Genomic DNA, 27,975 nt, shown 5'->3' with positions numbered 1-27,975 from the left:
GGCCACAAAAGTTGAAACGCTGTTTACTTGATGAGGTCCTATGAACCCCTTTTGTCACTTATGTCACCATATACCATTGGGATGCTACTGATTGGTAACACCTTCAGCCAGTTCAAGGTTCCTGTGACCCAATAGGGCATTTTGGAAAGAGTCACTCCCAAAACCAGTGAAACTGTTAAATCACTTTCACCTCATTCATTCAGCAGAAAGTAGGTTTTGGGAAATGCAGGCTGTAATAACCAGCTCATGCTCAGACATGCATGTGTTAAGTTAACAACCTTGGCATCAATCTAGCAAAGTTAGCAGATTGAACTACTAAAAGTTCCAAATCAAATTTGCTAAGGTGCTTCCAGAACAGGCATATGATTTGCCATGATGCCATCACACCATCTGTCTTTGCCCTATGCAGATTTGTGAGAATCGGGGTTGAACTCCATACCCAAATACATTTTGAGCTCCTATTGAAGCTTCCTATTTAGGCAGCAATATTAACCCTAGGAAAGTTTTCAAGTCCACCCTCTTTACTCGCAAACTACAACAGTACCGTGTGAGAAGAGTGCCTAGTAAGACACCTACATCTTAAATCTTGTACATGCCTATCTACATTCTAATTAGGGAAAGGCATTTTCTGTCTGTTCCCCTGATGTTTGCACTGGCCTTTGCATTTCTCCCTCCCAAGCTTAAAAGTATATCACAGCGAAGGTCACCACCTTGAAAATGTATTTCTTATCACCAGTCATTCCCCTAGCCTCCCACAGATTCCATCCCTCCAAGGCATTTCATTACTGCTGACTCTGGAACTGCACTTTCTGAGAAAATTGCAAATCTAATTTTGACACACAAACTAAACTACTTTTAATTAACTTGGTTCTCCTCCACTTAAACAGCCTAATTGACATCCGTAATCCAGATGGATACCATATAGTTTACAAGGACGGCAAAATAATGCTGGAGGGGGATTTGATCTTTTATTAAAAAAATAAAAATAAATGCCCCCTCATTGACTTGCAGTGACATTTGGACTTCTTAGCAAAAGTAATATATCTTGTTGCTAATATCTAAAGACACTATGGTCATGACTCCTATTTAATAGACTCATTTAATGACTGAATACTCATTAGGACTCTCATTACCAGTGATCTGGCTTATTGCAATATGAGCGGTAAATCCTGTTACCACACACATCTCCTTTAGGAGTTTGACTGATACCACCGCACTGCCATTTTCTTTTCCCTAATACATTTTATCCAGTTAAACCTGTCAAAATGTATCAATTGAAAATTGTCCATAAATAGAGGGACGTGTGGATTGCTATGTGTTAAGCATCACAATCTGCTTGTTATTCCCCTTTTTCAAAGACAAACTCCTCATTCGGAGCTATTTATCGGACCACAATCCAGCAGAGCCAGATTTTGATGGCCTGATCAATATTTTCTGAAACACCGCTACTCGTAATGAAGGCCTAAGCTGACTACACATGTTGAGAATATTGATCATTGAACATATTGACTCGAATAAGAACTCAGCCAATGGCAGGCAATTTAAAACATTGGCAATATGTAGAATATTGTACATCACTCACTGCACAGCAGAGACCAAGCCCATTGCCTTTTCATTGGAAGCAAGGAGATCTTTAAAGTGCCCAGACAATTATATTTAACTGGTCTGAACAAGTAGCCATCAATTTAAATCCACTCAGCGGATACTTCAGTCAATTGACCACTTCAGTCTATTGACCACCCTTGCAGCTCCACCACTGAGTGAGGCCTCCCCCAGTCCCTGCACTCTCTAGTGTGGGTGTTCGAGGCCCTCCTCCACCCGCAGGTTCACCTGCGCCTCATCCCTGGTGGTCCAGTGGACCTCTGTCTCTCTCTCCCCGCTCCGCTTTCCGCTCCGTGTTTCACTCGTTTTCACCCTCGTTCCTAATTCAATTTTTCTGCACTTTCTGCTTTCTACTATTTCCTGCCTTTTTGCGCTGTTTCTCTTTTTTCCCCTTGATTAACCCTTTCCTCCTTTCCCGCCCATTTTCCCCTGCCACTGCTGCCCCCGTGGCCCCTCCCCCCAGCACAACCAGCACGACCAATCCAGGTCCCCTCCCCGCTCCCACCTCCCAGCTGTCCAGCCCTTCCCGACCCCTACTTAAAGGCGGCCGCTGTGGGGACAGGCGAGCAAGACCACTGACTCTTTGTCAGGTAAATTGCTCTCCCACCCTTGCAGCTTCACCATTGAGTGAGGCCTCCCCCAACCCCTGCACTCTCTAGTGTGGGTGTTCGAGGTCCTCCTCCACCCGCAGGTTCACCTGCGCCTCATTCCTGGTGGTCCAGTGGACCTCTGTCTCCCTCTTCTCGCTCCGCTTTCTGCTCCGTTTTCACTCGTTTTCACCCTCGTTCCTAATTCCATTTTTCTGCACTTACCTGCTTTCTGCTATTTCCTGCCTTTTTGATCTGTTTCTCTTTTTTCCCCTTGATTTCGCCTTTCCTTCTTTCCCGCCTGTTTTTCCCCACCGCTGCTGCCCCCGCGGCCCCTCCCCCACAGCACGACCAGTGCGACCAATCCAGCTCACCTCCCTGCTCCTGCCTCCCAGCTTTCCAGCCCTCCTCGAGCCCTACATACTGGCACCCGCTGCGTGGCCACGCCGCTGGCGCGCCACAGGCAACCCCGTCTGCCCCCATCTGCAACCTGACCGCGACCAGCACCAGGAACCCTAGGTCTTCCCACCAATGATACAACCCAGCAGCACTCCACGCACTCAACCCAGGCCGCCACAACAACTGCAAGCTAGCATCACCACCCAACACCCACAGACCCTTCAGCTGTCACCCCTATCGGCACACCTGCAGCACCGCCAAGAACACGGACACAGCACAACCAGCCCACAAGAATACAATCGAACTAAAGACCCTGCAATGCATTCTCCCGCAAACACGCCACCAAAATCTGGGACCTCCTCGAAAGCACCACCCCGGACGTAGCGTTCTTCACCGAAACCTGGACCAACACCACCTCCGAACCGGACATCGCCATCGCCATCCCCCAAGGATACAAGATCTCCAGGAAGGACCGCCCAACCCGCCCGGGAGGAGGAATCGCCATCGTCCACAAATCCACCCTCCACCTGAGCACACTCCCCGACGAACCCACAGACCTGATGGAACACCTTCACTTCAAGATACTGGTCAGCCCCACCACCACCCTCCAAGGAACCCTCATCTACGGACCCCCTTCGCCAACTCCATCACGGACATCATCTTCCCGCAGGCCATCGCTTCCACCAAATACACCCTGCTGGGAGACCTCAACTTCCACCACGACAGCCAACTGGACCCCAACACCACATCCCTCCTGGACAAGCTCCACAACATTGGACTCTGCCAGATCGTGACCGAGCCCACGCACTCAGCAGGACACACCCTCGACCCCTTCTTCACTACAGGAAACCCCTTCACCTTCAGCCACACCACCGAATTCCCATGGACTCACCATCATTGCGTCCACTTCACCTTCAGTACACCCACCATCTACAAACACCAGCACCTGCTCCCACTGGACCAAAATCACAGACGAACAGCTCACCTCCTCACTCAAGAATTTCACCCCAACCATCACGGAAAACAACGACCCCAACACCGCAGCCCAAACCCTGCATAGATGGATCTCAGGCAGCGCCAACACCATAGCCCCCCTCAAGAAAAACAACAATGCCCGCACCAAAAAAGCCAGATGATTAACCACCGAACTTCGAGAGTCCAGACGCACTTGCCGCCACCTCGAAAAGGCCTGGAGGGACACCAATTCCACAGAAGCCCACAATAACTTCAGAGCCGCCACCAACGCCCACCATCAACTCATCAGAGAAACGAGAAAAAAAGTGATTGAAGATAGAATCTCCACCCACGCACACAACAGCAAAGAACTCTTCAACATCATCAAGGAGTTCGCCCAACCCACCAGCGAGTCCACTGACATTCCTCCCTCACAAGACCTCTGCGACAAACTCAGCACCTTTTTCCACCACAAACTCAAGAGCATCTACGACAACTCAGACGAAGACAACCAACACACTGAACCCTCACCAGCCACCCCGACACCCGGAAACCTGCGATTGACAACTGGACAGCCCTCCCCACCGAAGACGCACTGAGGACATGAAGTCAATCCACTCCGGGGCCCCCACGGACCCCTGCCCCCACCACATCTTCAACAGAGCAGCCGACACCATCGCACCCATGCTCCGCCACACCATCAACCGCTCACTGGAGACCGCCTTGTTCCCCGACAACTGGAAACATGCCGAAGTCAACCCCCTCCTGAAGAAACCCTCGGTGGACCCCACCGACCTAAAAAACTACAGACCCATCTTCCTGCTCCCATTCCCAGCGAAAGTCATCGAGAAAGCCATCAACAGCCAACACGCCACATTCTTCGAAGAGCACAACATCCTCGACTCCTCCCAATCCGGCTTCAGAAAAAAACCACAGTATGAAAACCGCCCTCCTTGCCACAACAGATGACATCCGCACCCTACTGGATAAAGGAGAAACAGTAGCTCTCATCCTCCTCGACCTTTCAGCGGCGTTCGACACAGTCTCTCACCGCACCCTAATACGGAAACTCCACGACGCAGGAATCCAGGACAAGGCCCTCAACTGGATTCGCTCCTTCCTCTCCGGCAGAACGCAGTGGGTTAGACTCCCCCCTTTCCTCTCGGACCCTACACCTACCACCTGCGGAGTCCCCCAGGGCTCCTCCTTCAGCTCGACACTCTTCAACATCTACATGGCTCCACTCGCACACATCGTCAGAACCTACGGACTCAACATTGTGTCATACGCAGACGACACCCAACTCATCCTCTCCCAATCCAACGAACCCAACACCGCCAGACTTTCGAGAAGGCATGGAAGCCGTCGCCAAATGGATGAAAAACAGCTGCCTACAACTAACACCAACAAAACAAAAGTACTCATCATGGGCTCAAACCCCGATGCTTGGAACGACACCTGGTGGCCCCCCGCCCTCAGAAACCCACCAACCCCCACGGACCATGCACGCAACCTGGGAATCATCCTGGACTCCGAGCTCAAAATGGACCACCAGATCAACTCCGTCTCGTCTTCCTGCTTCCACACCCTCCGCCTCCTTTGCAAGACCTTCAAATGGATCCCCCTCGAACACAGAAAGACCGTCACTCATGCCCTGGTTACCAGCAGACTCGACTATGGCAACACACTCTACACTGGAATAAACAAAAACCTCACCCGCAAGCTACAGAACATCCAGAACGCCGCCGCAAGACTGATCCTCAACCTGCCAAAACACTGCCACATCTCCCAGCACCTGCGCACACTCCACTGGCTCCCCATAGAGGCTAGAATCACCTTCAAGATACTCACCCACGCACACAAGGCCCTCCACGACACCGGACCAGCATAACTGAACAGCTGACTCAAATTCCACGCACCCCAAAGGACCCTACGATCAGCCCAGCTCTCCTACACCGTGGTCCCCCGCACCAGAAAGACCAGATCGGGAGGCCGCTCATTCTTCTTCCTCGCGGCCAAAGCCTGGAATGTCCTTCCTCTCCACCTCAGACAGACAATATCGCTCCCCATCTTTGCAAGAAACCTCAAAACCTGGCTCTTCAACAGACCCCCCTCCTTGATAGACTGGAAACTGCACCCCCTGACCCCTAGCGCCTTGAGACCCTTACGGGTGAGTAGTCGCGCTCAACAAAAGTCTGATTGATTGATTGAAAAATGATTAAAAACTCCAAATGATCCCTAAGAAACAGGATGACACTTCAAAGTCTCACAGAAACATATTTGAAGCTATACCACTCATTTAGCTGAGATCACTGACATCACTATTAGTACAAGAAGTGAACACTTAAATCATGGGTGTTATTGCTTTACCAAAATGCAAGCATGTCAAAATCATGCCTCATCTTACTACAAATACACTGAGGAAATGAACACTAGCAAAACACTCTCTAGACGACCTGTACATCACAACTTCAGACACAGCATTCATTTCATACAAATCATATCAAAGAAGGCCATGCAACTTATTAATTGAGATCACAAAAGCACAATAAAATAACCTGCAAATTATTAAACCACCAACAAACCTAACAGAGGTTTTGAAGCCATCAAATACTCTTTTAGTCCTATACTTTATGTTCACATACCTCACTCTATTGGAAATCTTGAGAACATTGCCTCCTTCTTTTCAAATAAAATAAAACATTACAAGTTGGTATGTTCTCCACTGCTGCTAGTCCAATTCACCTCTAATCTAGACTCCCGTGTGTTTTTTATTCAAAGAAATTAATTTACCACCACTCTCCCTGCCTCTTTCATATCTCTTAAACCTATTTCCATTGCACAAGGACATTTCCCAACTTCACTGAAACCTGAATAAGTTACAGCTATACTTAAGGCTTGTAAATTGACCTGCATGAAGTTTCAAAACTTGAATCCAGTCATAAAGATTCTCTTGTTAGGGTCAATCATTTAAAATATCACTGCCCGTAAGCTTCTCAAACACTTTGCCAAAACCAGCTAACTAATCACTTATTAATCTGGATTCCATTGTGGTGCAGCACAGAGACATGATCTTGATACTTCCTGATAAAGGTGGTCCCTGTCTGTTAGTACTGCTATAGTGTTTGGGTCCGTCTCATGCTGTTGAATAGTATACTTTTGAGCATTCTCAGGACTAAATACACTTTTGTCTTTTTTTGGTCTTCACAAAGAGTTCCCAGTAGCATGCCTGGAAATCTGCTCCGAATATACCTGCTCAGGTGCTCTATAGGGGATTTCACATGACTATTTCCATGGGTTTCTATGACGACAGGTTCCTATTCCCACTGTGCAGCATGGTACAGAGCATACAAAATCTGTATGGGGGAAAGCAGCATCCTGGGGAAATGCACATTTTTTGAAAATCTTTTCTTTCTCTGCTCCAAAAACATTTTTGCTCACGGAGAAAGCTACTCCCCTACACCCTGGGAACATCTAGGGGTGATCCATTCCCCTTCTCATACTAGAAAGAGGGTAATCTAAGGCTATTTGCATAATAGAAAGAGGTTATAGAGGAGTTTGGGAATATCCATAAATGTCCTTTTTTGTGGGTGTTCCTATACTTTCAATACAAACCATACCTTGGAATGCCCACTTCCACCTGTTGAGTAGGACTTATTACTGCAGATGTCTCAGTATATATGAAGGACGACTCTGAAGTAGTGAATCTACTAATTACCAACAGGACAATCTTTGTGAATTCCTGGCAGGTGTAAAAGAGAAACTTTTGCTCATAAGCTTTTGTTTACACCTGAAAAGCCTTTGCCATTAGACTCCTCTGCCTTTGCCAATAGGTTTTTGTTCTGGACTGTTTCGTCTCGTTCTATTGGGAAGACCATGGTTTGCTTACATTTATTCAGCCACATCACCTCACCTTCCTCTAACTTGAGTGCTACCTCAAGGTTTCCTAGTCGTCCACATGCCGTTCAATGTCTATGTAGTACCCCAAGCTCAGTTCCACTGGAACAGAATGTCTTACATCACTATCTGAGGGAGTTGTCTCCTGTGGACCTATTCATCCTCTGATTTTTTCGGAAGCCCCTCAAGAACAGGACGAGCACATTTGTATTGAAGCTCAATAAAGATTTGGTAAGAAAAAAATGTAAATGATTACATATTTCATGTATCATGAACAAAAGGCGTAACCTTTCCCACATCAGTTAATTCACTAAAATTGTAAAAGATTGTTTCGTGCAAATTTTCACTGACAGTAATGTCGCCAGATCTCATCATTGTCATTATTTATAATGCTTGGCCTCAATCCTTAAAGGGATCATACATTGAATTACATCACAATATATCTCAAACAAAGCAGGTTTGTAGAAAAACGGATCTTAACTCTGGGGTGCGCAGACACTGGTGGTTAATAATGCCTATTTAAGGGGTCCAAGGCTGTGTTGAATAATACAGAATTCTAGCAGATTATTAAAGAATATCTAAATGAAAAAGCTACATTTAAATTGGAAAAAATTTCAACCCTCTGCAAATATAAAGGAATTTGAAATTGGAGGCTAAAAATTCATTAGGTATTCTGAGCCGAACTTGTTGGAGCTGTGCAAAGACATCAAACAGAATAATGTATGGGTAATTTGTGACATCAAATAAAGCACTGTTATGCACAGAAAAAGTGAAAGCAAGCATTAAAAGCAAAGAAGACACAGTGAGATGCTAGACTCTTTTAGAACTAAAAGCAAATATTGAAAAGCTTAGATCTACATATCAAAGTTATAAAGTTTAGATATTTGCATTTTTTCTTTGCAAATAATTGAAATATATTGCATTTTGTGAATTTGTTGAATCTATACTTTATATATTTTGTTTATTGTTTGAGGTTCAAAATATAGAATTTGCTAAGGCGGTGGTCCTGGCTTCCATTGTTATTCATTAAGGGTCCACAGAAGTGAAAATGTTAAGGCCTCTACTCTAGAATGCATATTGTTGGTGAATGGTAAAGGTGCAGGTGGGTAAAGTTAACCTTTTTCTCTACACTGGATAGGCCCTTTAAACAACTAAGGGAGTTGTTGACTATTGTTCAGATAGGAAAAACAATTATGTTGCCATTCAAATGTCTTGGGTCCTATAAGGGTAACACAATGTGAGTGATAACATTCAAACTGTATAAATATATTAGGATTAGACTAGTGGAAAACATTTTCAGATGCGCACTTGAATGCCTAAGGTTTTGATAGAGGAAGGAACCGGCTTCTCAGTGTTTCTAGTTATGATATGCAGTTTATTTTCTTGAAAGCCTTGAGAAGAGAATGCAGAGATCTCAGGTGTCCCCAACATATATAGAACACATGAGCTAGTTCTGAACTATTACGTCTCATCCTTTGCACCAAATACTTCTGGTATTGAATTTATTATGGGCAGAACCAAAACAATGCAATAATTATCAGGATTAACAGGTAGCAGCATTGGGCCTATATGTGCATATGTCTTTGGACCGTTTGAGGTCTCTGTGACCTTTCTAAAAAATCCTGAAACAAAATAAGTGTAAATGGAAATTAACCATACAATACATTACAATGTTACTAGTGCAATTTTGACTAAAAAAACCTAGAGCAAACCACTAATAATGCTCAGAAAAGGTTCACAGAATTATGCATCCTAAAGTCAAACACCAATAGGAGAAGCAACTGAATAGTTTGATAATCACATTAAAGTCCTTACATTATTCCTTTTTTCAAGGCTTCAAATATTTTCTTCACCTGGTGTGGCTGTGGATCCAGGCTGACAGTTCCTTTTCGCAGCGAGGGATACAGCTTTGCTGACTTTATGGACATTTTTGATCTCACTGAGCTTTTGCTGAGGGAACTCCTGGAAAAAAATCAAGGTGGTAAGGCATATGTATGTATACTAGACAGGAGAAGGTTCTTGAGGATGTCATAAAATAAAGAGACGGTGTCCCTCTAGCAATGCAAGTGGGCTATGTGCTCTGGTCTTGTCTATGCCACACCACCTCAAGTTTATTTGGACTCTCTGCTGAATCCCAAAGGATGGAGATAAGCCGAATGCATCAGAAGCTCAGCGTAATCTGTGACTGCACGAATGGTAGTGGTGGCTGGAAGCCCAAATTTGGAAAGTCAAAGCGAGATGATGTTCTGAGTGGGAGCCAGGAAAAGACATGTCCCCACACATCAACTTGACTCTGATGCAGGGAAGGTCAAAAGCAGGTCTTCTTAACTTGGCTTAACCGTGGAGTACCTCAGGGTACTAAGGACACAGCTACAGACGTCCACTGTATGACATATTTTGCATCTGCACCACTTGCATAAAATGTTGGTGCAATGGCAACATTTTTATAATGGTTTTCCATGATCATCCCTGTGAATTATTTATTGCAGAAAGAGAACGACAAAAAAGATAAAATCACACCAGTGATTTTACAACATATAATATATGGAATACAACACTCCTACCTTATGTAAAAAGATATTGCTAACGACTTTGGAGTTATAGGCCAATCTCCCTATTAGATTCTAGCATTAAGATTCTGGGGAGAGTTATTTTGACTCGACTTGAATCCTAGGACATTGGAAATAACATCTTATCAGAGTCTCAGTTAGGCTTCAGGCTGGATATTGGCACAGTCGAGCAATTTCTGACTCTATACCTTTCAGCGGGGAAAAATGTATTTGCCAAGAAGGGTACCCTCCACATGGCATTCATAGATTTAACAAGCGCATTCGACATGGTAAATAGGGCAAAATGATGGCACATTATGGAAAACCAGGGGTGAAACTTGGCCTGCTAGATCTTATAAAGCCGCTCTATCATGATCTAACAACTTCTGTATGTTTAGCCCGCAAGGAGTGAAGACTGCACAAATTAGCTCACTACAAGGTGTAAGGCAGCGACGTATATATTAACAGGCCAGAAAGCATCTGATAGAGTCAGACAGGTATATGCCAAGGATGAGGAATCACCACATAACTATTCTGCTGTACGCGGACCACGTGGTCATCATGTCCTGTACAGCAGATGGTTTACAAATAATGCTTGATTCTTTTATGACTTATATGGTCCCCCTTGACTTAAAAGTCAACTACACGAAAACATACATTATGTCATGTGAGAAATCCAACATAAAAACAAGATTTTTTTACAATGGGGTACACGCCTGGAGAGGGTAAACACCTTTAATTATTTGGGCATCATCCTAAGTTCTTCCCTTGGCTAGAATGCCCTTATAAACTTAAGAGCCCAGCTTTTGGGAAGGAACATGGAGGCAATTTTCAGATTTGCCTGCAAACTGAAAAACAAACCCATTGAAGAGATTCTCAACTTGTATATAAGTAAAGGAGTGTCAGCAAGGTTATATGGAGCAGGGGCCCGGGGTCATGGAAATACAGGGTCCATCCAGCGGTAAAAAAATCCTTTCGTTCATAGATTGCTGGCAGCCCCGAAAAGTACAGCAACTTTTATTGTCCATGAGGATGTAGACCGTCCATAGATTGAAGACCAAATAGGATTAGCCCCACTTTTTCTATGAATCAAGTGCCGGGAGAAAACTGAAGCAAGTCTACTTAGATCGTATCTGGCACATTGCCTGGCATTCAGGGCCGGACTGGCTGTAGCGGGCACCGGGCATTTCCCCGGTGGGCCGTTTTTGTTACCAGGGGTCGGCAATATCGGCCCCCTGTAACAAAATCGTCCGAAACCGGCCCTAGCAAACGGCTCGGCTGCTCCCTCCTTCCCTCCAGGGGGGCTAGCCGAGCAGTTCACCAGGGCCAGTTTTGGTTCCCTGTCTGGCCCTACTGGCATAAATAAAATACTCTGGTTGGTATATGTTAGGAATATTTGTAATAAATTGGATGTGGTAGAGGTTCTTACAAAAACCCACAAGAATACAATTTAAATTACAAAGAAACTATAAAAAATAGATACTTAGGAGCAGATTTTCAAAGAACACATACAACGCAGCGCAGCAGCCAAAAATGCTGTGCTGCACTGCGTGACAGAGAGGGAGCAGAAGAGCACCATATCTACAGAGATATGGTTTTCTCCTTCCCTCTTCCAAGCACTAGCACTGATTGCAGCTGCCGTGCGCCAGGCACACACCTTGGCACCATAGCGCTAAGTTGCATGTCTGAGTCTAGCATAGGTTGTGTACAGGAAGGGTACCCTTCCTGTATAAAAAAAAACTATGCCTAGACAAGTTCAAACACGTTTCTCACTTTGTATGTGTGCTGCACAGTGCAGCATGCATACAAAGTAGGAAAAGAAAGAAGAAATGAAAGCATTTCTCCTCCTAACGCCTCCTTTCAGATGGCGTTAACTTTTGCCGCTAAACCCTGTCTACGATTGTTTGTAGTCAAAAGGCATGGGTGGTTGCATGGGAACGGCCATTTACCCCCAATGTAACATCCCCTTGGTGCTAAGTAACGCAACGCAATGCTTTGCGCTGCTTTGCATTACTTGTAGAGTACGTTCGAATGCAAAACAAGTTTTGTGCTGGAAAGTAAATTGGTAAAAAAAACATTTTATGACGGTTAGTGTCACTTTTGTGATGCTAATCCATTGCAAAATTTTTGAACATCTACCCCTTAGAGAGGTGTATAGAAACTGGAATGGAAGGGGCATTTAAACTACAAACAATTGTGAGATATGCACCGGTCTCAACAACAAGATGCTCATAGCCATACTTGAGTTGGATAGAAAATCCATCCCAAAGCCATCTTTTAGAATTTTTTTGACTTCAATTTATACATTTTACGGTACATTTTCCCATGCAAGAAACATGGCAGCAGGACTTACCCCCACATAGATGTAAGAATACCACAAAACAAAGCACGAGCCATTTCATCATGTTTTGGTCCTTATACCAAGATCCACGTAAACCTTTACTTGTGCCGGTGTTGTGTTTATTAAAGATCAGTAAGCACCAACTGGTGCTAGAGATGTTGCAAAGAGTCCCCACGGTGGAAATATGTTACTCTGTCTTGAACTTTTTTAAACTGGCTTTTGGAATCAGGGAAAGATATGAAGAGATATTTATTTGAACAAATGCCTTATGAGTAACATTTTAGGAACTGCACTTTTCATGTTATGACTGTAAAGCATGATTTTTGTCTCTGCCTAGCATGTGATTTTTTTGTCAAAAAATCTGAGTTGTATCTATTTGTAATCATAAGTATAACTGTATGTTTTCTAATTGTTTAAATGTTTTGTTGCTTTTATGGCATAATGTTGAATAAAGTATTTTGAAATGGAAAGGACTTTGGAGTTCTATGCCATTATAAAGGTACCCCGGTCTCCATATGGGCATGAAATGTCTACTTACATATTTGTTATAACTTGCAGGTGGAAGGTATTTACTTCCATATAGGATGCAAGGAAACTCCAAATATCCATACGAAAACGTGTAATTGTAACTCTTCTCTAGTTTAGAAATGATTTTGTTATGTTATGTTATGATCTTATAATAAATATTATGCTACTTTATGCCCAATCAGGAGCCCACACACAAACCATAGCCTCAGATTCCATAAGGCAAGTTTAGTACCGGGGGATGGTGTACTGACTTTATCTTTGGAATGAGGAATTGATTTAAATTCTAAGGATATGTCCTCATAACTGGCTTGCAGTATCCACGAAAATGGGTTTCAAATCTGGGGACATTTCTGTAGACTGTGACATTCCAAGAGCTCTGCCGAGATTACCCAGAAATGTGTCATTGAATTTTCTGTATAAATGTGCATGAAAATGTCCGGATAGTTTTTTTGTTTTTTTAAACAGCTGTATATTCTTTTGAATAATCTGGATAATCCCCCCAAATTCTACTTAAATATTCATGGAAAACGCCTCAAAAAGTGCTAGTTATTTTCATAAAACAACGAATTTGTTATATTCTACTTACTTTTTTTTGCAATTGAGCTCCGTAATGCTTTAGAATGTACATGAAAAAGGTCACAAAATATTTGTTCAGGTCACAGAAATTTCTGCAGCGTTTAGAATCTCATTCCTACATAGAAAATGTCCATTCTGCTTACCTATTATAATATTCTCCATATAACATTTCATAGAGATGCCAATACCAGTAAACTGCAGATGCAGCTTGACACATAGCTTCAAACTGTGTTCTTTGATGTATTTACTTTACTAGCATAATAATGTTATTTTAAGAGCTGATTTATGGTGTTGTTGCCTGCTGTTTCCATGCTGAAGCCAATCATAAGATAAAGGCGCAGTGCTATTCATTAATCGCCCTTGAGCGTTCATCTGTTCATTGTTTCACTTTCTGATTATGGTACCATGTTGTTGGATTAACAGCCTTTCTGCTCACAAAGTAAAGATGTGTAGGCATTCATAGAGCTGTAACAAAGGTACTGATCCTTTTTCTAAAGTATCTATTGTGCGTTATTTTGCTGTGTCGCTTACATTCCATACCTTAACTTCTGTATCAAAGACACAACGCTATTACTTGAGTATATGGTTTAACACTGCCAATGCTGTAAATTAGGCAAGAAGGGCATTATTATTATTATTTATAATAATAATAATAATAATAATAATAACCTTTTTGTTGTTGTTGTTATGGCTCTTCTTACTATTACTACTACTTATCTAATTTAAAAAATCACTTAAATACCCTTACATGAATTGGATTTTGTTATATTCCATGGAGTGTATTGTAAGCAACAAGCATCTCTATTATTAGTGCATCTCACTAATAATATTATAATTTGTAAGCAAGAAGTCTTGGAAATGCTTTAGTACTGCAACATTCTAAATATTAGATACAATGTTATCATAGTTTACCATACCTAATCAACCATACATTCCATATCTACCATACCTAACCTGACCAACCATACATTCCAAATCTACCATACCTAACCTGATCAACCATACCTTCCATATCTACCATACCTAACCTAACCACCCATACATTCCAAATCTACCATACCTAACCTGACCAACCATACATTCCATACCTCACCTGACCAACCACACATTCCATATCTACCATACCTAACCTGTTTTACCTACCTACCCACCTAACTTTCCTAACCTAGCATACCTAATTACCATATCAGTCAACCCTACCTACCATACCAGGCCTATCATACCTACCTACCTGCCTACCTACCATACCTTCCATGCATACAGTACTTTACCTAATCTACCATACCCACAACAACTAACATGCAATACTTTCCATGCCTATGATACCTATCTACCTACCACACGTATCCGAATATACTTATCTTACCTATCTGCCATACCTACCAAAACTAACTATCAAACCAACCATACCTATCTACCTACCTAGCACACCTATAATATATTATTACTGTAACTTACCTACCCTCCTACCGTGCATGACCTAAATTAATATAGCTATCTATCATACCTAACCGACCATACCTAGCATACCATACCAACCTACCATTTCTACATGCTATACCTAAAATACCATACCTCCCTACATACCCTATCTAATCTACCTACCTAAACTAAACTACCATAACTAGCCAATTATACCTAACCTATCATACCTAAACTACCTCCCCCTCACCTGCACCGTACATATTTTAGGCCAATCCTGGATGGTGGTTTTGTCAAACATGGGGAAGTTATGCCTATAGGTCCTCAAGTAATGTCTTTGAGGTACCGCTACTAGCTACAGAAAGCACTTGTGTCTAACTCAAGGGACCTCTAGTTACGACCTAAGGTGCTACAGCCCGCAACGGGAAAATTCAGATTGCAGCTTTTGAAGGGTATTACATTTGAATGCCACTGTTTCTTAAAACATATTGCGAACAATTGGATTTGGCAATGCTTGTTACAGTCTGATGCCACTAGCAGATATTTATATGGCTCACAGGAGCTTATGAAATACGACACTAAGTAACACATGCGCTGGAAAGTGTAGCTGCTACTTGGCTATTTGTATTTTCTGGAATTACACTTAATCTGCCAATAGCATGGAAAGTGGTTTTTATACAAAACCAACCATGTAACTGCAGCATCTATTGTATGTCACACTGCCCAGTCATTGGTTTTATGCCTATTAAATACGCCTTGAAAGGCAGGGTAAAGTTTAAAAATCAAAGCACAATGCGCCAAGAAAATAATGTTCTGCTATAAATTCATGGGTCTGGGGGCCAAAAACAACATTGAGTGCAATGGGCATGAACAATTGCCCTTAATATGGAAAGTGCCAAAGTAAGGACTCCTGCCAGGAAAGGACACCCAAGATGGCCAACTTCTTCAAAGGTGAAATACTCAGCCTAACATATGAGCTACCAATTCATATGAAGTTATTGTGCCATTCTAGAAGAAAGAAGAGACCTTCCATAACGCACGTGATCACCATGCACGTGAATTTGTACATCGGTCCGTCACAATCAGACGTTAGTGCAACTAACGATCAAACATTACCAGTGCCAGATTAAACCCTGTGGAGGCCCCTAGGCATTCGAATTTTGCCCCCCCCTCGCAAATTATCTCTAATACATTTTTAGTTTTACAAACCAACAATTTTGATAAACCACTACATTACATTAAACCAGTATTTATTTTCTTTATAGAGTCTTTAATGTAAAGTTTTTGTTTCTTTAAGTTGATTCACATGTTTCTATCTTTTAGAAACAATTTAAGAAGGCTTGATTGTAATTTTCTTTCAAGATCAAATCAATATTATTTTGAACCGTTGGCGCAGGGACCCTAAAAGGAGTGAGGCCCATATGCCAGTGCCTACTTTGTCTATTTGGTAATCTGGAACTGAATACCACATGAGAAGATTGACAGTGAAGGGAGGCCCCATTCATTGATGGGTTGGAGGGCAGCCATCACACCTGCAGAGACATGATACAACTGGAGAATTTCTGCCATCAGGACTCACCAGGCAATGCATTTGAGGCATAGCCAAAGCTGAGATGGATCAACAGTATACAGACATGGGCTGTTATCAACACTTCATTCTAATGTGTGAAGGAAGGAGGCTCCTGGAAAGTAACTGAGGAATGATGACGAGTGCCAACTCCTTGGTATTGGAGAAAAAGCCAAACCGGTCTTAGTAAAGAACATGGCAGATACAGGACAGAGCAGTCGGTGATAGTTCTCCTAATGACCCCTAGAGGGAGGATCTTGACATTTTGGGCCCATACTGGATAGTGGCATACGTAGGTGGATACATGTATGTCACTACTTTGTCTGAAGTAGGGGGATAACCAAGCCAAAAGGCAACATGTAAGGTTTTCTGTTTACATGCTTCATTACGTGTTAATTGGTAAGATGGAAAGGTAATATTGTGCCCGGCGTTACTGTTACCAGGTGGAATTACCACTCAATTCACTGGCCATAGCAGTGTTGTTGGCTCAGATTGGGGAATTACACATGGTCTTAGAAGTACTGTGTACCGTATTATAGGCCCTGATTTTTGCACATGAAGAATGTGAGCCAAAAAGCAGGTGATATTAATGGGTGCAATTCCACACTTAGTAAAACTTCTCCTTTCCTAGGATAGTAAATTCACATAAAACATGTGGAATTACCTTTCCCGCAACTTGTAATGATGGTCTATACGCCTGTGCATCTGTAAATCTCTGCACTTGTGACAGCAATGAGAAGCATCGTTTCCATATATCAGGCTAACATTGATTGAGGTACATGGTGAATGTATGTCACAACGTGGAAACACCCACCGAACAGTAAGTGTCTGTTTATCTCCTTCATGTTGCATCCTTCGGTGATATTAAGTACAAATCTAGGCCTGTCAAATCCATCCTAAGTGGAGCTCTACAAAAGGTGTAGGCTCCGGTTAAACCACAACTACATATCCCAAAATGCAATTTAGAACTCATGCTCATTGATCAGCACTAACCTTGGAGGATTCTCTCACTGCAGCTGTCACACTCATAACAACTTTGATGATTCCCTAGTGTGTCAGGGGTGCAGTGCAACAAGGAAGCAACCCAGTTTAATGAACCGGATCTTTATGAACTTCCTTTGCCTCCCTGCAGTCCCGCTTGCAACAAATATCTATAATCAAGTATTGAACACTAAACGGCTCTATTCCTCGTCATTTGTCAGAAACTTCCACCTCAGTCAATGTTTATGCACAACTTGTCCAATTTATCTTTGGGGTGGACCCAGCACTAGTCTCTTTTTTGGCAGATCTTCATAGGGACATGTCGGGCTCCATTAGATATGCTAGTGAGGGTGCCTGTATGAGGAACTTCTTATTTCCTGTGGAGTCCACCAGTGATGTTTCCTGGCACAATTCTTATTTACCATCTATATAACTGCCTGGAGTTGGTTTTAATTGAGGCGCAGGGAGATCCCACTAGGGTAGGTTTAAGGTCAATCCCAGTCCTCTTATATGCAGATGTTGCCGACCTTTTGTCAAGAACGGATCTAGGTCTCCAACGTCTCTTGGATTCTTATGCTTCCTTCACAGGGGACTTGGAATTGTTGGTTTAATTCCATCAAATCATTTATGATTAGGTTGGAGGCCAAGCCTGTAAAATCGAGAAGTCACTTTTGTCAAAAGAATCCTGTCAAAGCCTTGATTAAGGTTCATAAGGCCAAGTGCGTTTCAGCGGTCAGCTACGGAAGTGATCTCTTGGGTTATCGGGATTGTGACCAAATTCATCAGGAAGAGAAAACATTTCTTAGGAGGCTTCTCGGAGTCCCCTGGGAACCTCCACATTTGCTATGCATGAGGAACTGGGCATTGGTTATATTTCAGACCTGCTTAAACTTAGACCCGTATTGAGCTGGATTTCTATCTGGCGTGAGACCAAACCCAACCTAAATATGTTGTTTATTCAGGATTGTCCTTCCCTTGATAATCATAAAATAATCCCCTGGTTGATCCACATAAAATCTGCATTCTATACCTTGGGTAGCCCTATCTCTGATTACTCACCCAGAAAGTGACCAAAAATGATTATCTATGGGTCAAATGTTTTAATGCAGCTATCTGTTAATCATGAGGAAACTGAATGTCGCAAACCCTCAGTGTGGGCTTATTTCCTGACCCAGACAGTTGTTCCACTGAACCATATTTAACATGGGTACATATTGTTTATCATCGACACCTCTTATCCAGATTTAGGATAAATGTGTTTCTGCCCTTGGTTAGATTTCCCAAAGGATGGGTGGAAGATGGTCGCCTAGGGCCATGTGGGTGTGATGGCTTTCCAGAGCAGACTTTGCTGCATGTTGTTTTGCTTTGAATCATCATCCCTTACCAAGGAACAAGTACTTGACTCCAATCCTGAAGGAGACTAAATTTTGTCAAGTGAGGCCGGCCATGCTGTTTCTGGCAATGTTGGGATATGTTTGCACATGTGTTTGCATGGGTTTTTTTAAAGTTGGATGGTAAAGATACGAGGGGCTTGGCCATGAAGTGAGGGTCTCTCTAAGAAGCACACCTCAGGTTTATGTGGTCAGAGGGAAGAAACCTTATATCTATTATTTATTCTAAAACGGCATGTGGGGATGGTTCATTGTGTTATTATGTACCTGAAACAACAAATCAAGTGTTTATGAGTTTATGTATCGTTTTTGTATGATTATTATGTTGTGTACCTTTTGTGGTTAAGCATTTAACAGAATAAATAAATCTATCTATCTATCTTGTTCCAGTGATCTCCTTCCATAGCATCTGACACAGTTTCATCTTCGACATTAGGAGGACAACCTCACACCTGGGACAACCTCACACCCGGTCATGATGGTCACTGTCTTCATTCCTAAACTTTTCACCTACAAATCACTTTTTTCATGTGAGTTTGATTAGACCTTTTCAAGGCAGCAAAAGAAGACAACAATACCCAGAATGCAATTAAATGCAATAGGTTAAGAAACATTGTCTGTAACGACCTAAAGGATGGTGGTCACCCTATACTCCACGTAAGGCCATCAATAAACTTGCATGCAGGATCAAGCTTGCCTTCACCACAAGGAATTGACATATCATTCTCAAGCCACTTCAGGTAAAGAGATGGCACAGACATCCGCGCCTTAAGAGACACATTATTCAAGGTAGTCAGCTGAGGGCGTTGGAATGGAAATGATCATAGGTGAGGGATACAGGATGCTATTCATGGGGGTCTCACTGCAGAGAGCAGGTATGGATTCATCACTTTTTCTGGCAGTCTCTGGATCATGGAGTCTTTGGATGAGAAGATGAGGTGCTGGAGACCCACAACAGTGAAGCAATTGTAGGGGGCAGTTGCCCCAGAATGCTAGTAGGGGGGAAGACACGGGAGAGCACAGAAGGTGTGATTACACCAGAGAGAAACAGTGTGTGTGTCCCAATAACAGGCTAATGTGATGTCTCAGATTGACAGGGGGCTGAGTGCCACAGGAAACTAACAATGAAAGCTATGTGACTGACAGCAGATTTAAGGGTAGGATGCAGGAGTGGGGAGCTTTGCATTGGTGGGCGGGTCTTTTAGAGGGAAATCAGGCTACGAAAATGCATAAAACACAACAGAGCCAAACCCCACATCATAGCATTCAAGAATGTTACAAAAGAGGATGTCCATGCTGAAGCCCAGTTTCCATCACAACCGCTGATCACTATGAAGGGGCAAACCCTTGAACACTGTGGAAAGTAAGGGACTTAAAGAATGAGGTAGTTGCGTTATTGGAAAATGAGCTGTGCTGCTCAGTAGATTTCAGTAACATTCAAATTCTGAAGAGTGGCATTTTCTCAAAAATCTTCGGCACCCCAAAAAGCAAATGCAAACTCAATTTACTATTTATTCTCCTCTAAATTGAAGAGATATAATATTCCACAGTTAATTAGTTTAAAATCTTTGCCTAACCAAAACAAGACTAGTTCTCCAATCAGGTGGTACCCAACTGACTAACACACGGAATCGAACACCCATCTGTCAAATATAATTTTAAAAAAACAAATAAGTCAAAATTATGAAAAATACAAACAAGAAAGTTATTTCTGAGAAGAGCCAGGCAGAGGGTCAGGATTTACCCCGGAGGCAATGAGATGACCGTAGTATTTGGCGGTGCTTAATTTGTAAAAGAATAAGTGCCAGGGTCCAACGTTTTTTTAAGATGCCTATCACATGCCGAAGGCCAGGGTCACCGTATACCAAGGTTGTACGGTTTTGATTCCTCCTCATGCCTTTTCGTTCTACCATCCTCTACGTCCTGTCTCTTTATCTCACACTAGAAGATTCTTTGTCATCCCTCCTTTCTCTCTTTCCCACAGTTTTCTTTTCTTTTTCTTCCTCTTTATTTCTCCTCTTGTCTGCCTTCTTTTCACTTGTACAAGGGCCCGAGTAAAATCAGAAACCTGTTGATCCCCTATGTCACAAACAGAAGCTTCAGATCCGGCTTCGAACGGCTGATTAAAACTACCAGAATCAGGAGAGCCAGATGGGGAGGCAGATCCTTCACTCATCTGGCACCCAAGCTGTGGAATTCATTGCCACGCGAATCTAGACTCCTGAAAACGGGGTCAGCCTTCCATAAGTCGATTAAAACTTGGCCGTTCCATCAGTATTATTAATCCACCTCAATCATCTCTACTGTATTGGTCTCTTAGTGCTGGGAAGCCTTTGGGGAGCTATGCGCTCTACAAATCACTTAAATAAAATAAATAAATTGTTTTGTATCAAAGACTGATGATGAAAATTATGTCCTGGAGTCAAAAAATGAGTGCTGGTGCCACCACCGGCAACTACTGGCTCAAATTAAGCACTGGTCTTAGAAAATTAGGGCTTCATTACAAGCTCCCCCGAATTTAAAGGGGGGATGCTAGGGCAGAATAGCACATAGACCTCCAGGTATTACAAGACAAGTAATCAGAATTGAGGCTAACCATGGGGACATGGGATTACTGGGCCGTTTTCTCCATTATTATCCATAATTTTTGGGACTTTTCTGTTTCCATTACCCCTGCTGTTAGCAAGTAGCCATTAATAGATGGCCGCATCCCGCACTAGTTTGCCTTGTGAAAACACTTATCCAATATGTAATCAGACAGCTGAAGTAAAAAAAATTCTAATGACTATTATATTATTATACATGTGTTAAAACCAAACAACTTAATATGATTATGCATCCATATATGTTTTTAATTCTATTTTGTTATTTTTTGCAAAGACCTAAAGGCCAAACCCACATGTGTAAATAGGATGATTTAAAAATAAAAATAAAAAAAAAAGATCTGCAGTGACAGAGAAGACTGACTAAAGGTTGACACATAGATTACTTACCAATAGTGATCAATACACTAAACCCTCCTCTTCCTCTTTACCGTCTTGCGGTTACTCTCTCCTTCCCATTTGTGTTCATTATCTTTGGCGCTTTAGAATATTTTACTTGGTATTCTGAGGGATGAGTGCATTTATACATTTATGCATATGCCGAGCGGGTGGTCGACACTGATCTTTATTATGTAAAGGGTAAAGAGGGTTGCCTCCCCTTTGTACATTATATTACGTCATTCACAGCTCAATTTCAGGTTAGTCTTCGCCACTCACTCCATCTTCAGATCATGTCACTGACCGATTAGCTCTGACAAACACATGCATGTAAAGTGCCTCAAGAAAGCCAGAAAGGTGATAGGTGTAATGCTTGCAAAAGACTCACCTTGTGGTGTTCTAATAGGTTATTTAAAAAATGAACGATCCAAAAATGACTATGCTAGCTCTATCTTACCACTCAATCAAAGGGAAAATATCTATATGGTTTGCTTTATCACAGATTCCACATACCGCCAAATGTATGCCACCAACTGTATAGCATATTTTAGGACACAACAATAACCTCACACCGGCTACTGAAAGATTTTTCCTTCACACCAGTGGTTACTGTTTTATAGTTCAATATATTGCATATTTCCCTACACTAATTACCACTAATCCTATTTCGATTCCGGAGTAGGTTGCTACTCATCGAAAAGCACTTCAACACCTCATCAGGGGTAGCAAGCACTATATAAATGCAACTCGTTTGCCTTTTCTATCCCTCCACTATCCTTCTCAATCCAAATAACTGACTAACATATCCACAGCTCAAATTACTTTCATATTTCACTACACTAATTCATCATTAATCCTTCCTGGGTTTCGGAGTAGTGTGCTACTTGCCAAAAAAGTGTCTCAACAACTCATAAGGGGTAGCAAGTGCTATATAAATGCAAACCTTTTCCCTCTTCTATCCCTCCACTATCCGTCTCAATCCAAATAAGTGACTAATATATCCACCGCTCAAATTACTTTCATATTTCACTGTGCTAATTTACCACTAATCCTTTATGGGTCCTGGAGTAGCATGCTACTCGCTCAAAAAGCGCTTTGACGCCTCATCGGGGTAGTAAGTGCTATGTAAATGCAATTACAATACAATTACAATACAATAGTTGATGCTTTGCTACTCACGGTATCTTCCTGCTTGGTATGGTACTGAATCCAGCAAAGGAAAGGCTCCTGTTGATTCCATCCCCATCTCGGGGATAGATGAATCGCACTTTTACCGACATTGTGGAACCCACTGTAATATAAAAAAGAAGACAATAAGTTTTACAGCTTACAAGCTAACACAATATCTGCAAGATAAAAGAGAAACTCTAGTCCCTTAAACACAAATCTACCCCACCATCATTCTGTGCAATAATGGCCAGTATTCAATAGTGTACGCATGAAGCTGAAAATATATCTAAATTGACACATCAAAGCAATTTTGAAATCATACTCTCTAATCGTTATTTATTTTTAAATTTTTGTGAGTTTTATATAGTGTAAACTCAACCCCAATTTAGCAGAGCACTTTACATGAGCACCAGTTGCATTACAGACAGACACATTAATTTTTGTTAGGGTCAGGGAGATTAAGTGATTAAGTGATTTACCAAGAATCAAAGGATGTCGTAGGTCCCTGCCAGGACTCGAAACCGGTTCCCAAGCTTCAAGGTCGGCCGCTCTAGCTGTTAGGCCACACCCATACTCTACTCCATCCTCCATTTCAGCTACCATAAAATATCCACTTCGTAGTTCAAACACTTTTAGGACCTTGTGAGAGTGACCAATATCATAGGAATCTCATTCTGAATAATTGTCAATTGGGATTTAGACCGTTGTGCTGCATTGAACCTACTCTGGCAGATATCAGAGAAGACTTTCTCATCAGCCTTGAGCCAACTTCTAGGCAGCCTAAGATATTGTGGGCCTCATCTGTGTTACAGATGCTTGCAGAGTGTTTCAGGGCTGGCCCTTGACTGGGTTTGATTATTACTCAATAATCAGAGCCAACAAATACAGATAGGATCTTCGGTGTTAAGCGCTCACAACGTGCATTACAGAGTCCAACCGAGCTTCTCCGTCTCTCCATCTGCTTGTCAATACCTGTATATTCCGCCAATGGAACTGCTAGATCAACATGAGGTATAGTTTAATTTCAAATGTACTATGATGATATCCTGGTCCATATCCATCTGGAGAGAAGCATCGAGACACACCTGCACATCTATGTGTGCCTAGAGCAAATCAATCACTGGAACAGGGAGAGTTTCTTGTATTTGAGTGGAGCAACAATCATACAAAGCCCACTCCTAAAGTATTCGTGGTGGGATCTGTATTAACAATGTCTCTATCAGTTATGAGTAATAGAACTATGTTATAGGTGAGCTAACACAACTGCTGACCAATCAGATACCTATAACGAAGATTAAAAATGGGGGGAAGCCAAAACCCTGGGGTTACTTTATCCTTATACCTAAACTAAGTGCTAAACGCACCCCTTGAGCACTAAACCCATAGAGTAATGATAAAGAGCAGTGCAAGACCTACTCGCGGAGCAGATGTTGGTTAGTATCTCTGAATCCTGGAAAGCACACAATAGCACTTAATAAATCAATGACCAGTCAAAAACTTTAATTTATGCATAACTAAGTATTAAACTTAAACTTACAAATATACAGATTGAAAACCAAAACTCTCTATCCCCTCCTGAAAAAGAAATCTGTGTAATGAGGTCTCTCAGTTTCAATCAATGTAAATTCTCTTTCCATGATGTTTGTCAAAGAGTCCCCAACATACAACCAATTTCTCTTGCAACTGTCACACAGTTAACAATGTACATTACATACATTTACAATGTAAACCATTTACATTACATTTGTGATGTAAAGCTCGTTCCTTTTGCATTAATAAGAGAGTGCACAATGTAAAACCCCTTCCTTAGGTATTTATCAGAGTTCACAATTTAAAACGCCTTGCGACTGTAGTTGTCACAGCCTTATGCCATAAAAACCTCTTCACACTGCATTTGACATGGGTTCTGTGTTAACAACGTTTCTATCACTTAAGAACAATAGAATTACTTCTTAGATGGGCTATTTATTTATTTATTTTGAAGGTTTTATAAAGCAGAACAAGACCCTTGCGGGTATCAGAGCGCTTTGCAGGGTAAATTTAAGAAGCAAAAAAGGCATAGAGTAATAAGATTATGTCCAAAGCAAATCAAGAATCGTATAATAAGTTATATACATGGTTCATGTGAATTTAGACATGAGAAGAGATTTCACTTATTGCAAGTGCTGCCCAATCAAGATTCCGTTTATAAGGTGATCATGAAACGACAGAGCCAAATCCGCTCACTCTCACTATACTGTTTTTAAAACTTTTCAATCACAGGAAGATGTATTAATAAACCAGATCTAAAAATTCCTAACCCGGTACAGGAACTATTCAGAATTATGGACCAATATTTTAGTGAAAATTGGCCTCCACTTTTGCTGAGAGCTGTAACAATGGAACATGCATCAGAGCAATAGCATCTTATAAATGGCATTAAATAAATGTGATATGGGAGTGACACACTGCAAGAGGTGCAGGTTATGATCCATTGGAAACAACACCACAGCTCCATAATGAAATACGAGCTAGATCTTGATTACTCAATGACTCTTTCTGTTGAGTAAAGAGACAACATGTACTGGATTGGTCTATAGCAGAAGTTCTTAACTAGGTTCTGTGACACCGACTCAGATGGTCCTGACTGCTCAGATAATTAAAAAATAATAGCAAAATGTAAATTTGAACATTTTACAATGCTTTGTAAATGTGGAGTTTTAAATTGGAGACAAACACTTAAGTTAGTGTCCTTATCTTGATTTGTGGGACCAGTGCAAGTACATAAAGAAAATCTGCTATGTATGGTTGATGGCCTCAATTGAGGCACTGGTATGTGCTCAAACAAAAGAGCAACGAGAGATAAAGTGACATGCTAAAGTGTAGCATATTTCTTCGCTGTGTTGAAATAAAGCCAAATTTTAAAGGATCCAAAATTATGGTTAGAATTTAAATTTTGACTTTTATATATATTTTGATTCTGAATTAAATAAAATATTTCCAAATTTGAGTGTCTGTTTGAGTTATATTTGCTTCTGTATTTTTGTGTATTGCTTTACGGTACAAATCAGTGATTCAGTTGGGCTTGACTGAAGTCTAATGGTTAAGAACTAATAGGGAGTCGGTTGTAGGACGGTACAACGCAGGCAATTACTTTGAATGCCTTTGCCACGTATATTTTTTAGCAAGCATGTTTTGACCGCGAATATGCATTTACAGCGCATGTCAATACCGCGCATTGTTTTTAGATTTTAAAATGATGTATTTGTGGGGGGAGACCCCTCACACCCCCAACTTACCTTAAATGCGTGGTATTGGCATGCGTTGTAAATGCATATTTCCAGTGACAAGATGCGTGCTAAAAAATGCGTGGTAAAGGCACAACGAGGTAAAAACCTCTTGTAAAGGCTGTTTTCCTCGGAAATCGTGCTAAGTCACATTTACCTCCAAATAGCCCAAGCCAGATGAATGTTGGTCTGTGTTAAATAAAATCAGTGATGCCCATGGCATGCTAATGCTTCTTAATCACGGCTCTGCGGTCATGAGCACCCCACCCTGCTCCCTGTAATACCATGTCTGTATCTGATTTGATTGAAGTAGTACTTAGAAAATGTGCCAGATCCCCTGGTCATGAGGTTTTATATTATAAAAGAATGAAAGAGTAAATACACAAATATATAGGCTAATCAACTCATGACTCCTGGATTCAATTCAATTTGTTTTAATACTGGGTCACACACCCTCTGCCTTTTGGATCATTAAATGAAAGAATTAATCGTTAAATCTCACAATCATCCAACTTTCTCTTGCCCTCCTTCTCTCCTCTTCCTTTATTTAGTCTCTTTTCCTTCTATATTTTTTGCTCTCTTCCTCTCCTGTTTTCTCAGAGTCTCTCAAGCAACCCCCTCGATGTTCTTCCATTTCTCTCTGATGTTCTCTTTACATTTCTCTGTATTTTCCCGAAAACCTTTTAAAGTTTTTCTCTCCTCCTCAATTTTACTAGCATCCTCTCTCCCTCCTTCTTTTCTCTCACATTGCAATCTAGTATTTCTCTCACATTCTCTCTCTTGCTCTCTGTCTTTCCATTTGACCCACTCTACACCTCTTTTTCTCTATATCTTGCTTTCTTCCGTACCTTCTTTTCTCAGCACTCTTTCTTACCCTTTTTCCTTTTCTCTCTAAATCACACATTCTTTATCCTCCTCCTCCTTTGTAATGTATTCTTTGTCCTGCTCTTTCTCTCTCCACTCTTTGGTTCACTCTTTCACTCTATGCTTCTCCATAAGACTCTCTCTTACTTTTAGCTCCTCTCACTCTCTGAGTGAATCTACAACTCTTTCACGCTCTCTTTCTGTCTTCCTTCTGTCCTCTGTTTGCCTCTTGTTAGCCACCTCTCTTTTTCACACTTCTCTCTCTTCCTCTTTCTGTTATTCTCATTGCTTCTATGCCAGTCTTAATTGTGCACAATTCTTCTATCTAGTGTCTTAGTTTCTCTTTTTCATCCTCTCTTTTCTGTCTCCTTTCTCTTATTTTCAGTCCCTTCCTTCTCAGCCTGTTGCTTTATTCTGTCTATTTTTCTCTTTCCTTGCTTTCGTATCTTGCTAACTTGCTCTTTAGCTTTCATGAGTGAAATCCATTATATTGTCTTTCTTTCTGTGTCTCTCACTAGTTTCTTCCTTGGCTTTCAGTTCTTAAGATTACTTCTTCTTTTATCTTTTTCTTGTACCGTATCTAGATAAACAGATGAAGTGCTCAATCTTATCCTTCTTGTAACCACACAATCTACAGTGATTGTACCATACTAACTGAGAATTCTCAGCACCCTTAAACTGGAATATTGGGATGTAAAACAGAAAGTATCTTAAGTACTTTTGTTTTACAAGCCAGCTCTAGAGATGAAGATAGGTAGTATTGCTTTTGATTACAAAATAAGTCCACAATGTAGTGAGCATATTTAGAGGACCTTAGAAGGAGAAGATCATTCAACCTACTGTTGCTCCTCAGACCTATCTTAATTTATTCTTTGCTGTGTAATCTAGGAAAATTAATTT

At 41.7% G+C, this 27,975-nt stretch overlaps 1 protein-coding gene across 3 annotated transcripts in view; it reads right to left on the bottom strand.

Moving 5' to 3' along the window:
* The window catches only part of RIPOR3 (RIPOR family member 3), a 456,892-nt gene that overhangs the window by 246,484 nt on the left and 182,433 nt on the right, over positions 1-27,975 (bottom strand). For 2 of the 3 annotated variants that reach the window (XM_085619148.1, XM_085619147.1), the window contains 2 exons: positions 22,955-23,066; positions 9,255-9,401 (listed from right to left, as the gene is read on the bottom strand). In XM_085619148.1, coding sequence (XP_085475274.1) covers positions 9,255-9,401; positions 22,955-23,055 — 248 coding nt within the window. In that variant the 5' untranslated portion in view covers positions 23,056-23,066. The remainder of the gene's footprint in view (positions 1-9,254; positions 9,402-22,954; positions 23,067-27,975) is intronic. The other variant, XM_085619149.1, reaches the window with a different exon arrangement.

The sequence above is a fragment of the Triturus cristatus genome, chromosome 7, assembly GCF_964204655.1.
Source record: "Triturus cristatus chromosome 7, aTriCri1.1, whole genome shotgun sequence".
NCBI classification, from domain to species: Eukaryota; Metazoa; Chordata; class Amphibia; order Caudata; family Salamandridae; genus Triturus; species Triturus cristatus.
The sequence above is the reverse complement of the archived record's forward strand: the minus strand, read 5'-3'. Positions and strand labels throughout refer to the sequence as shown.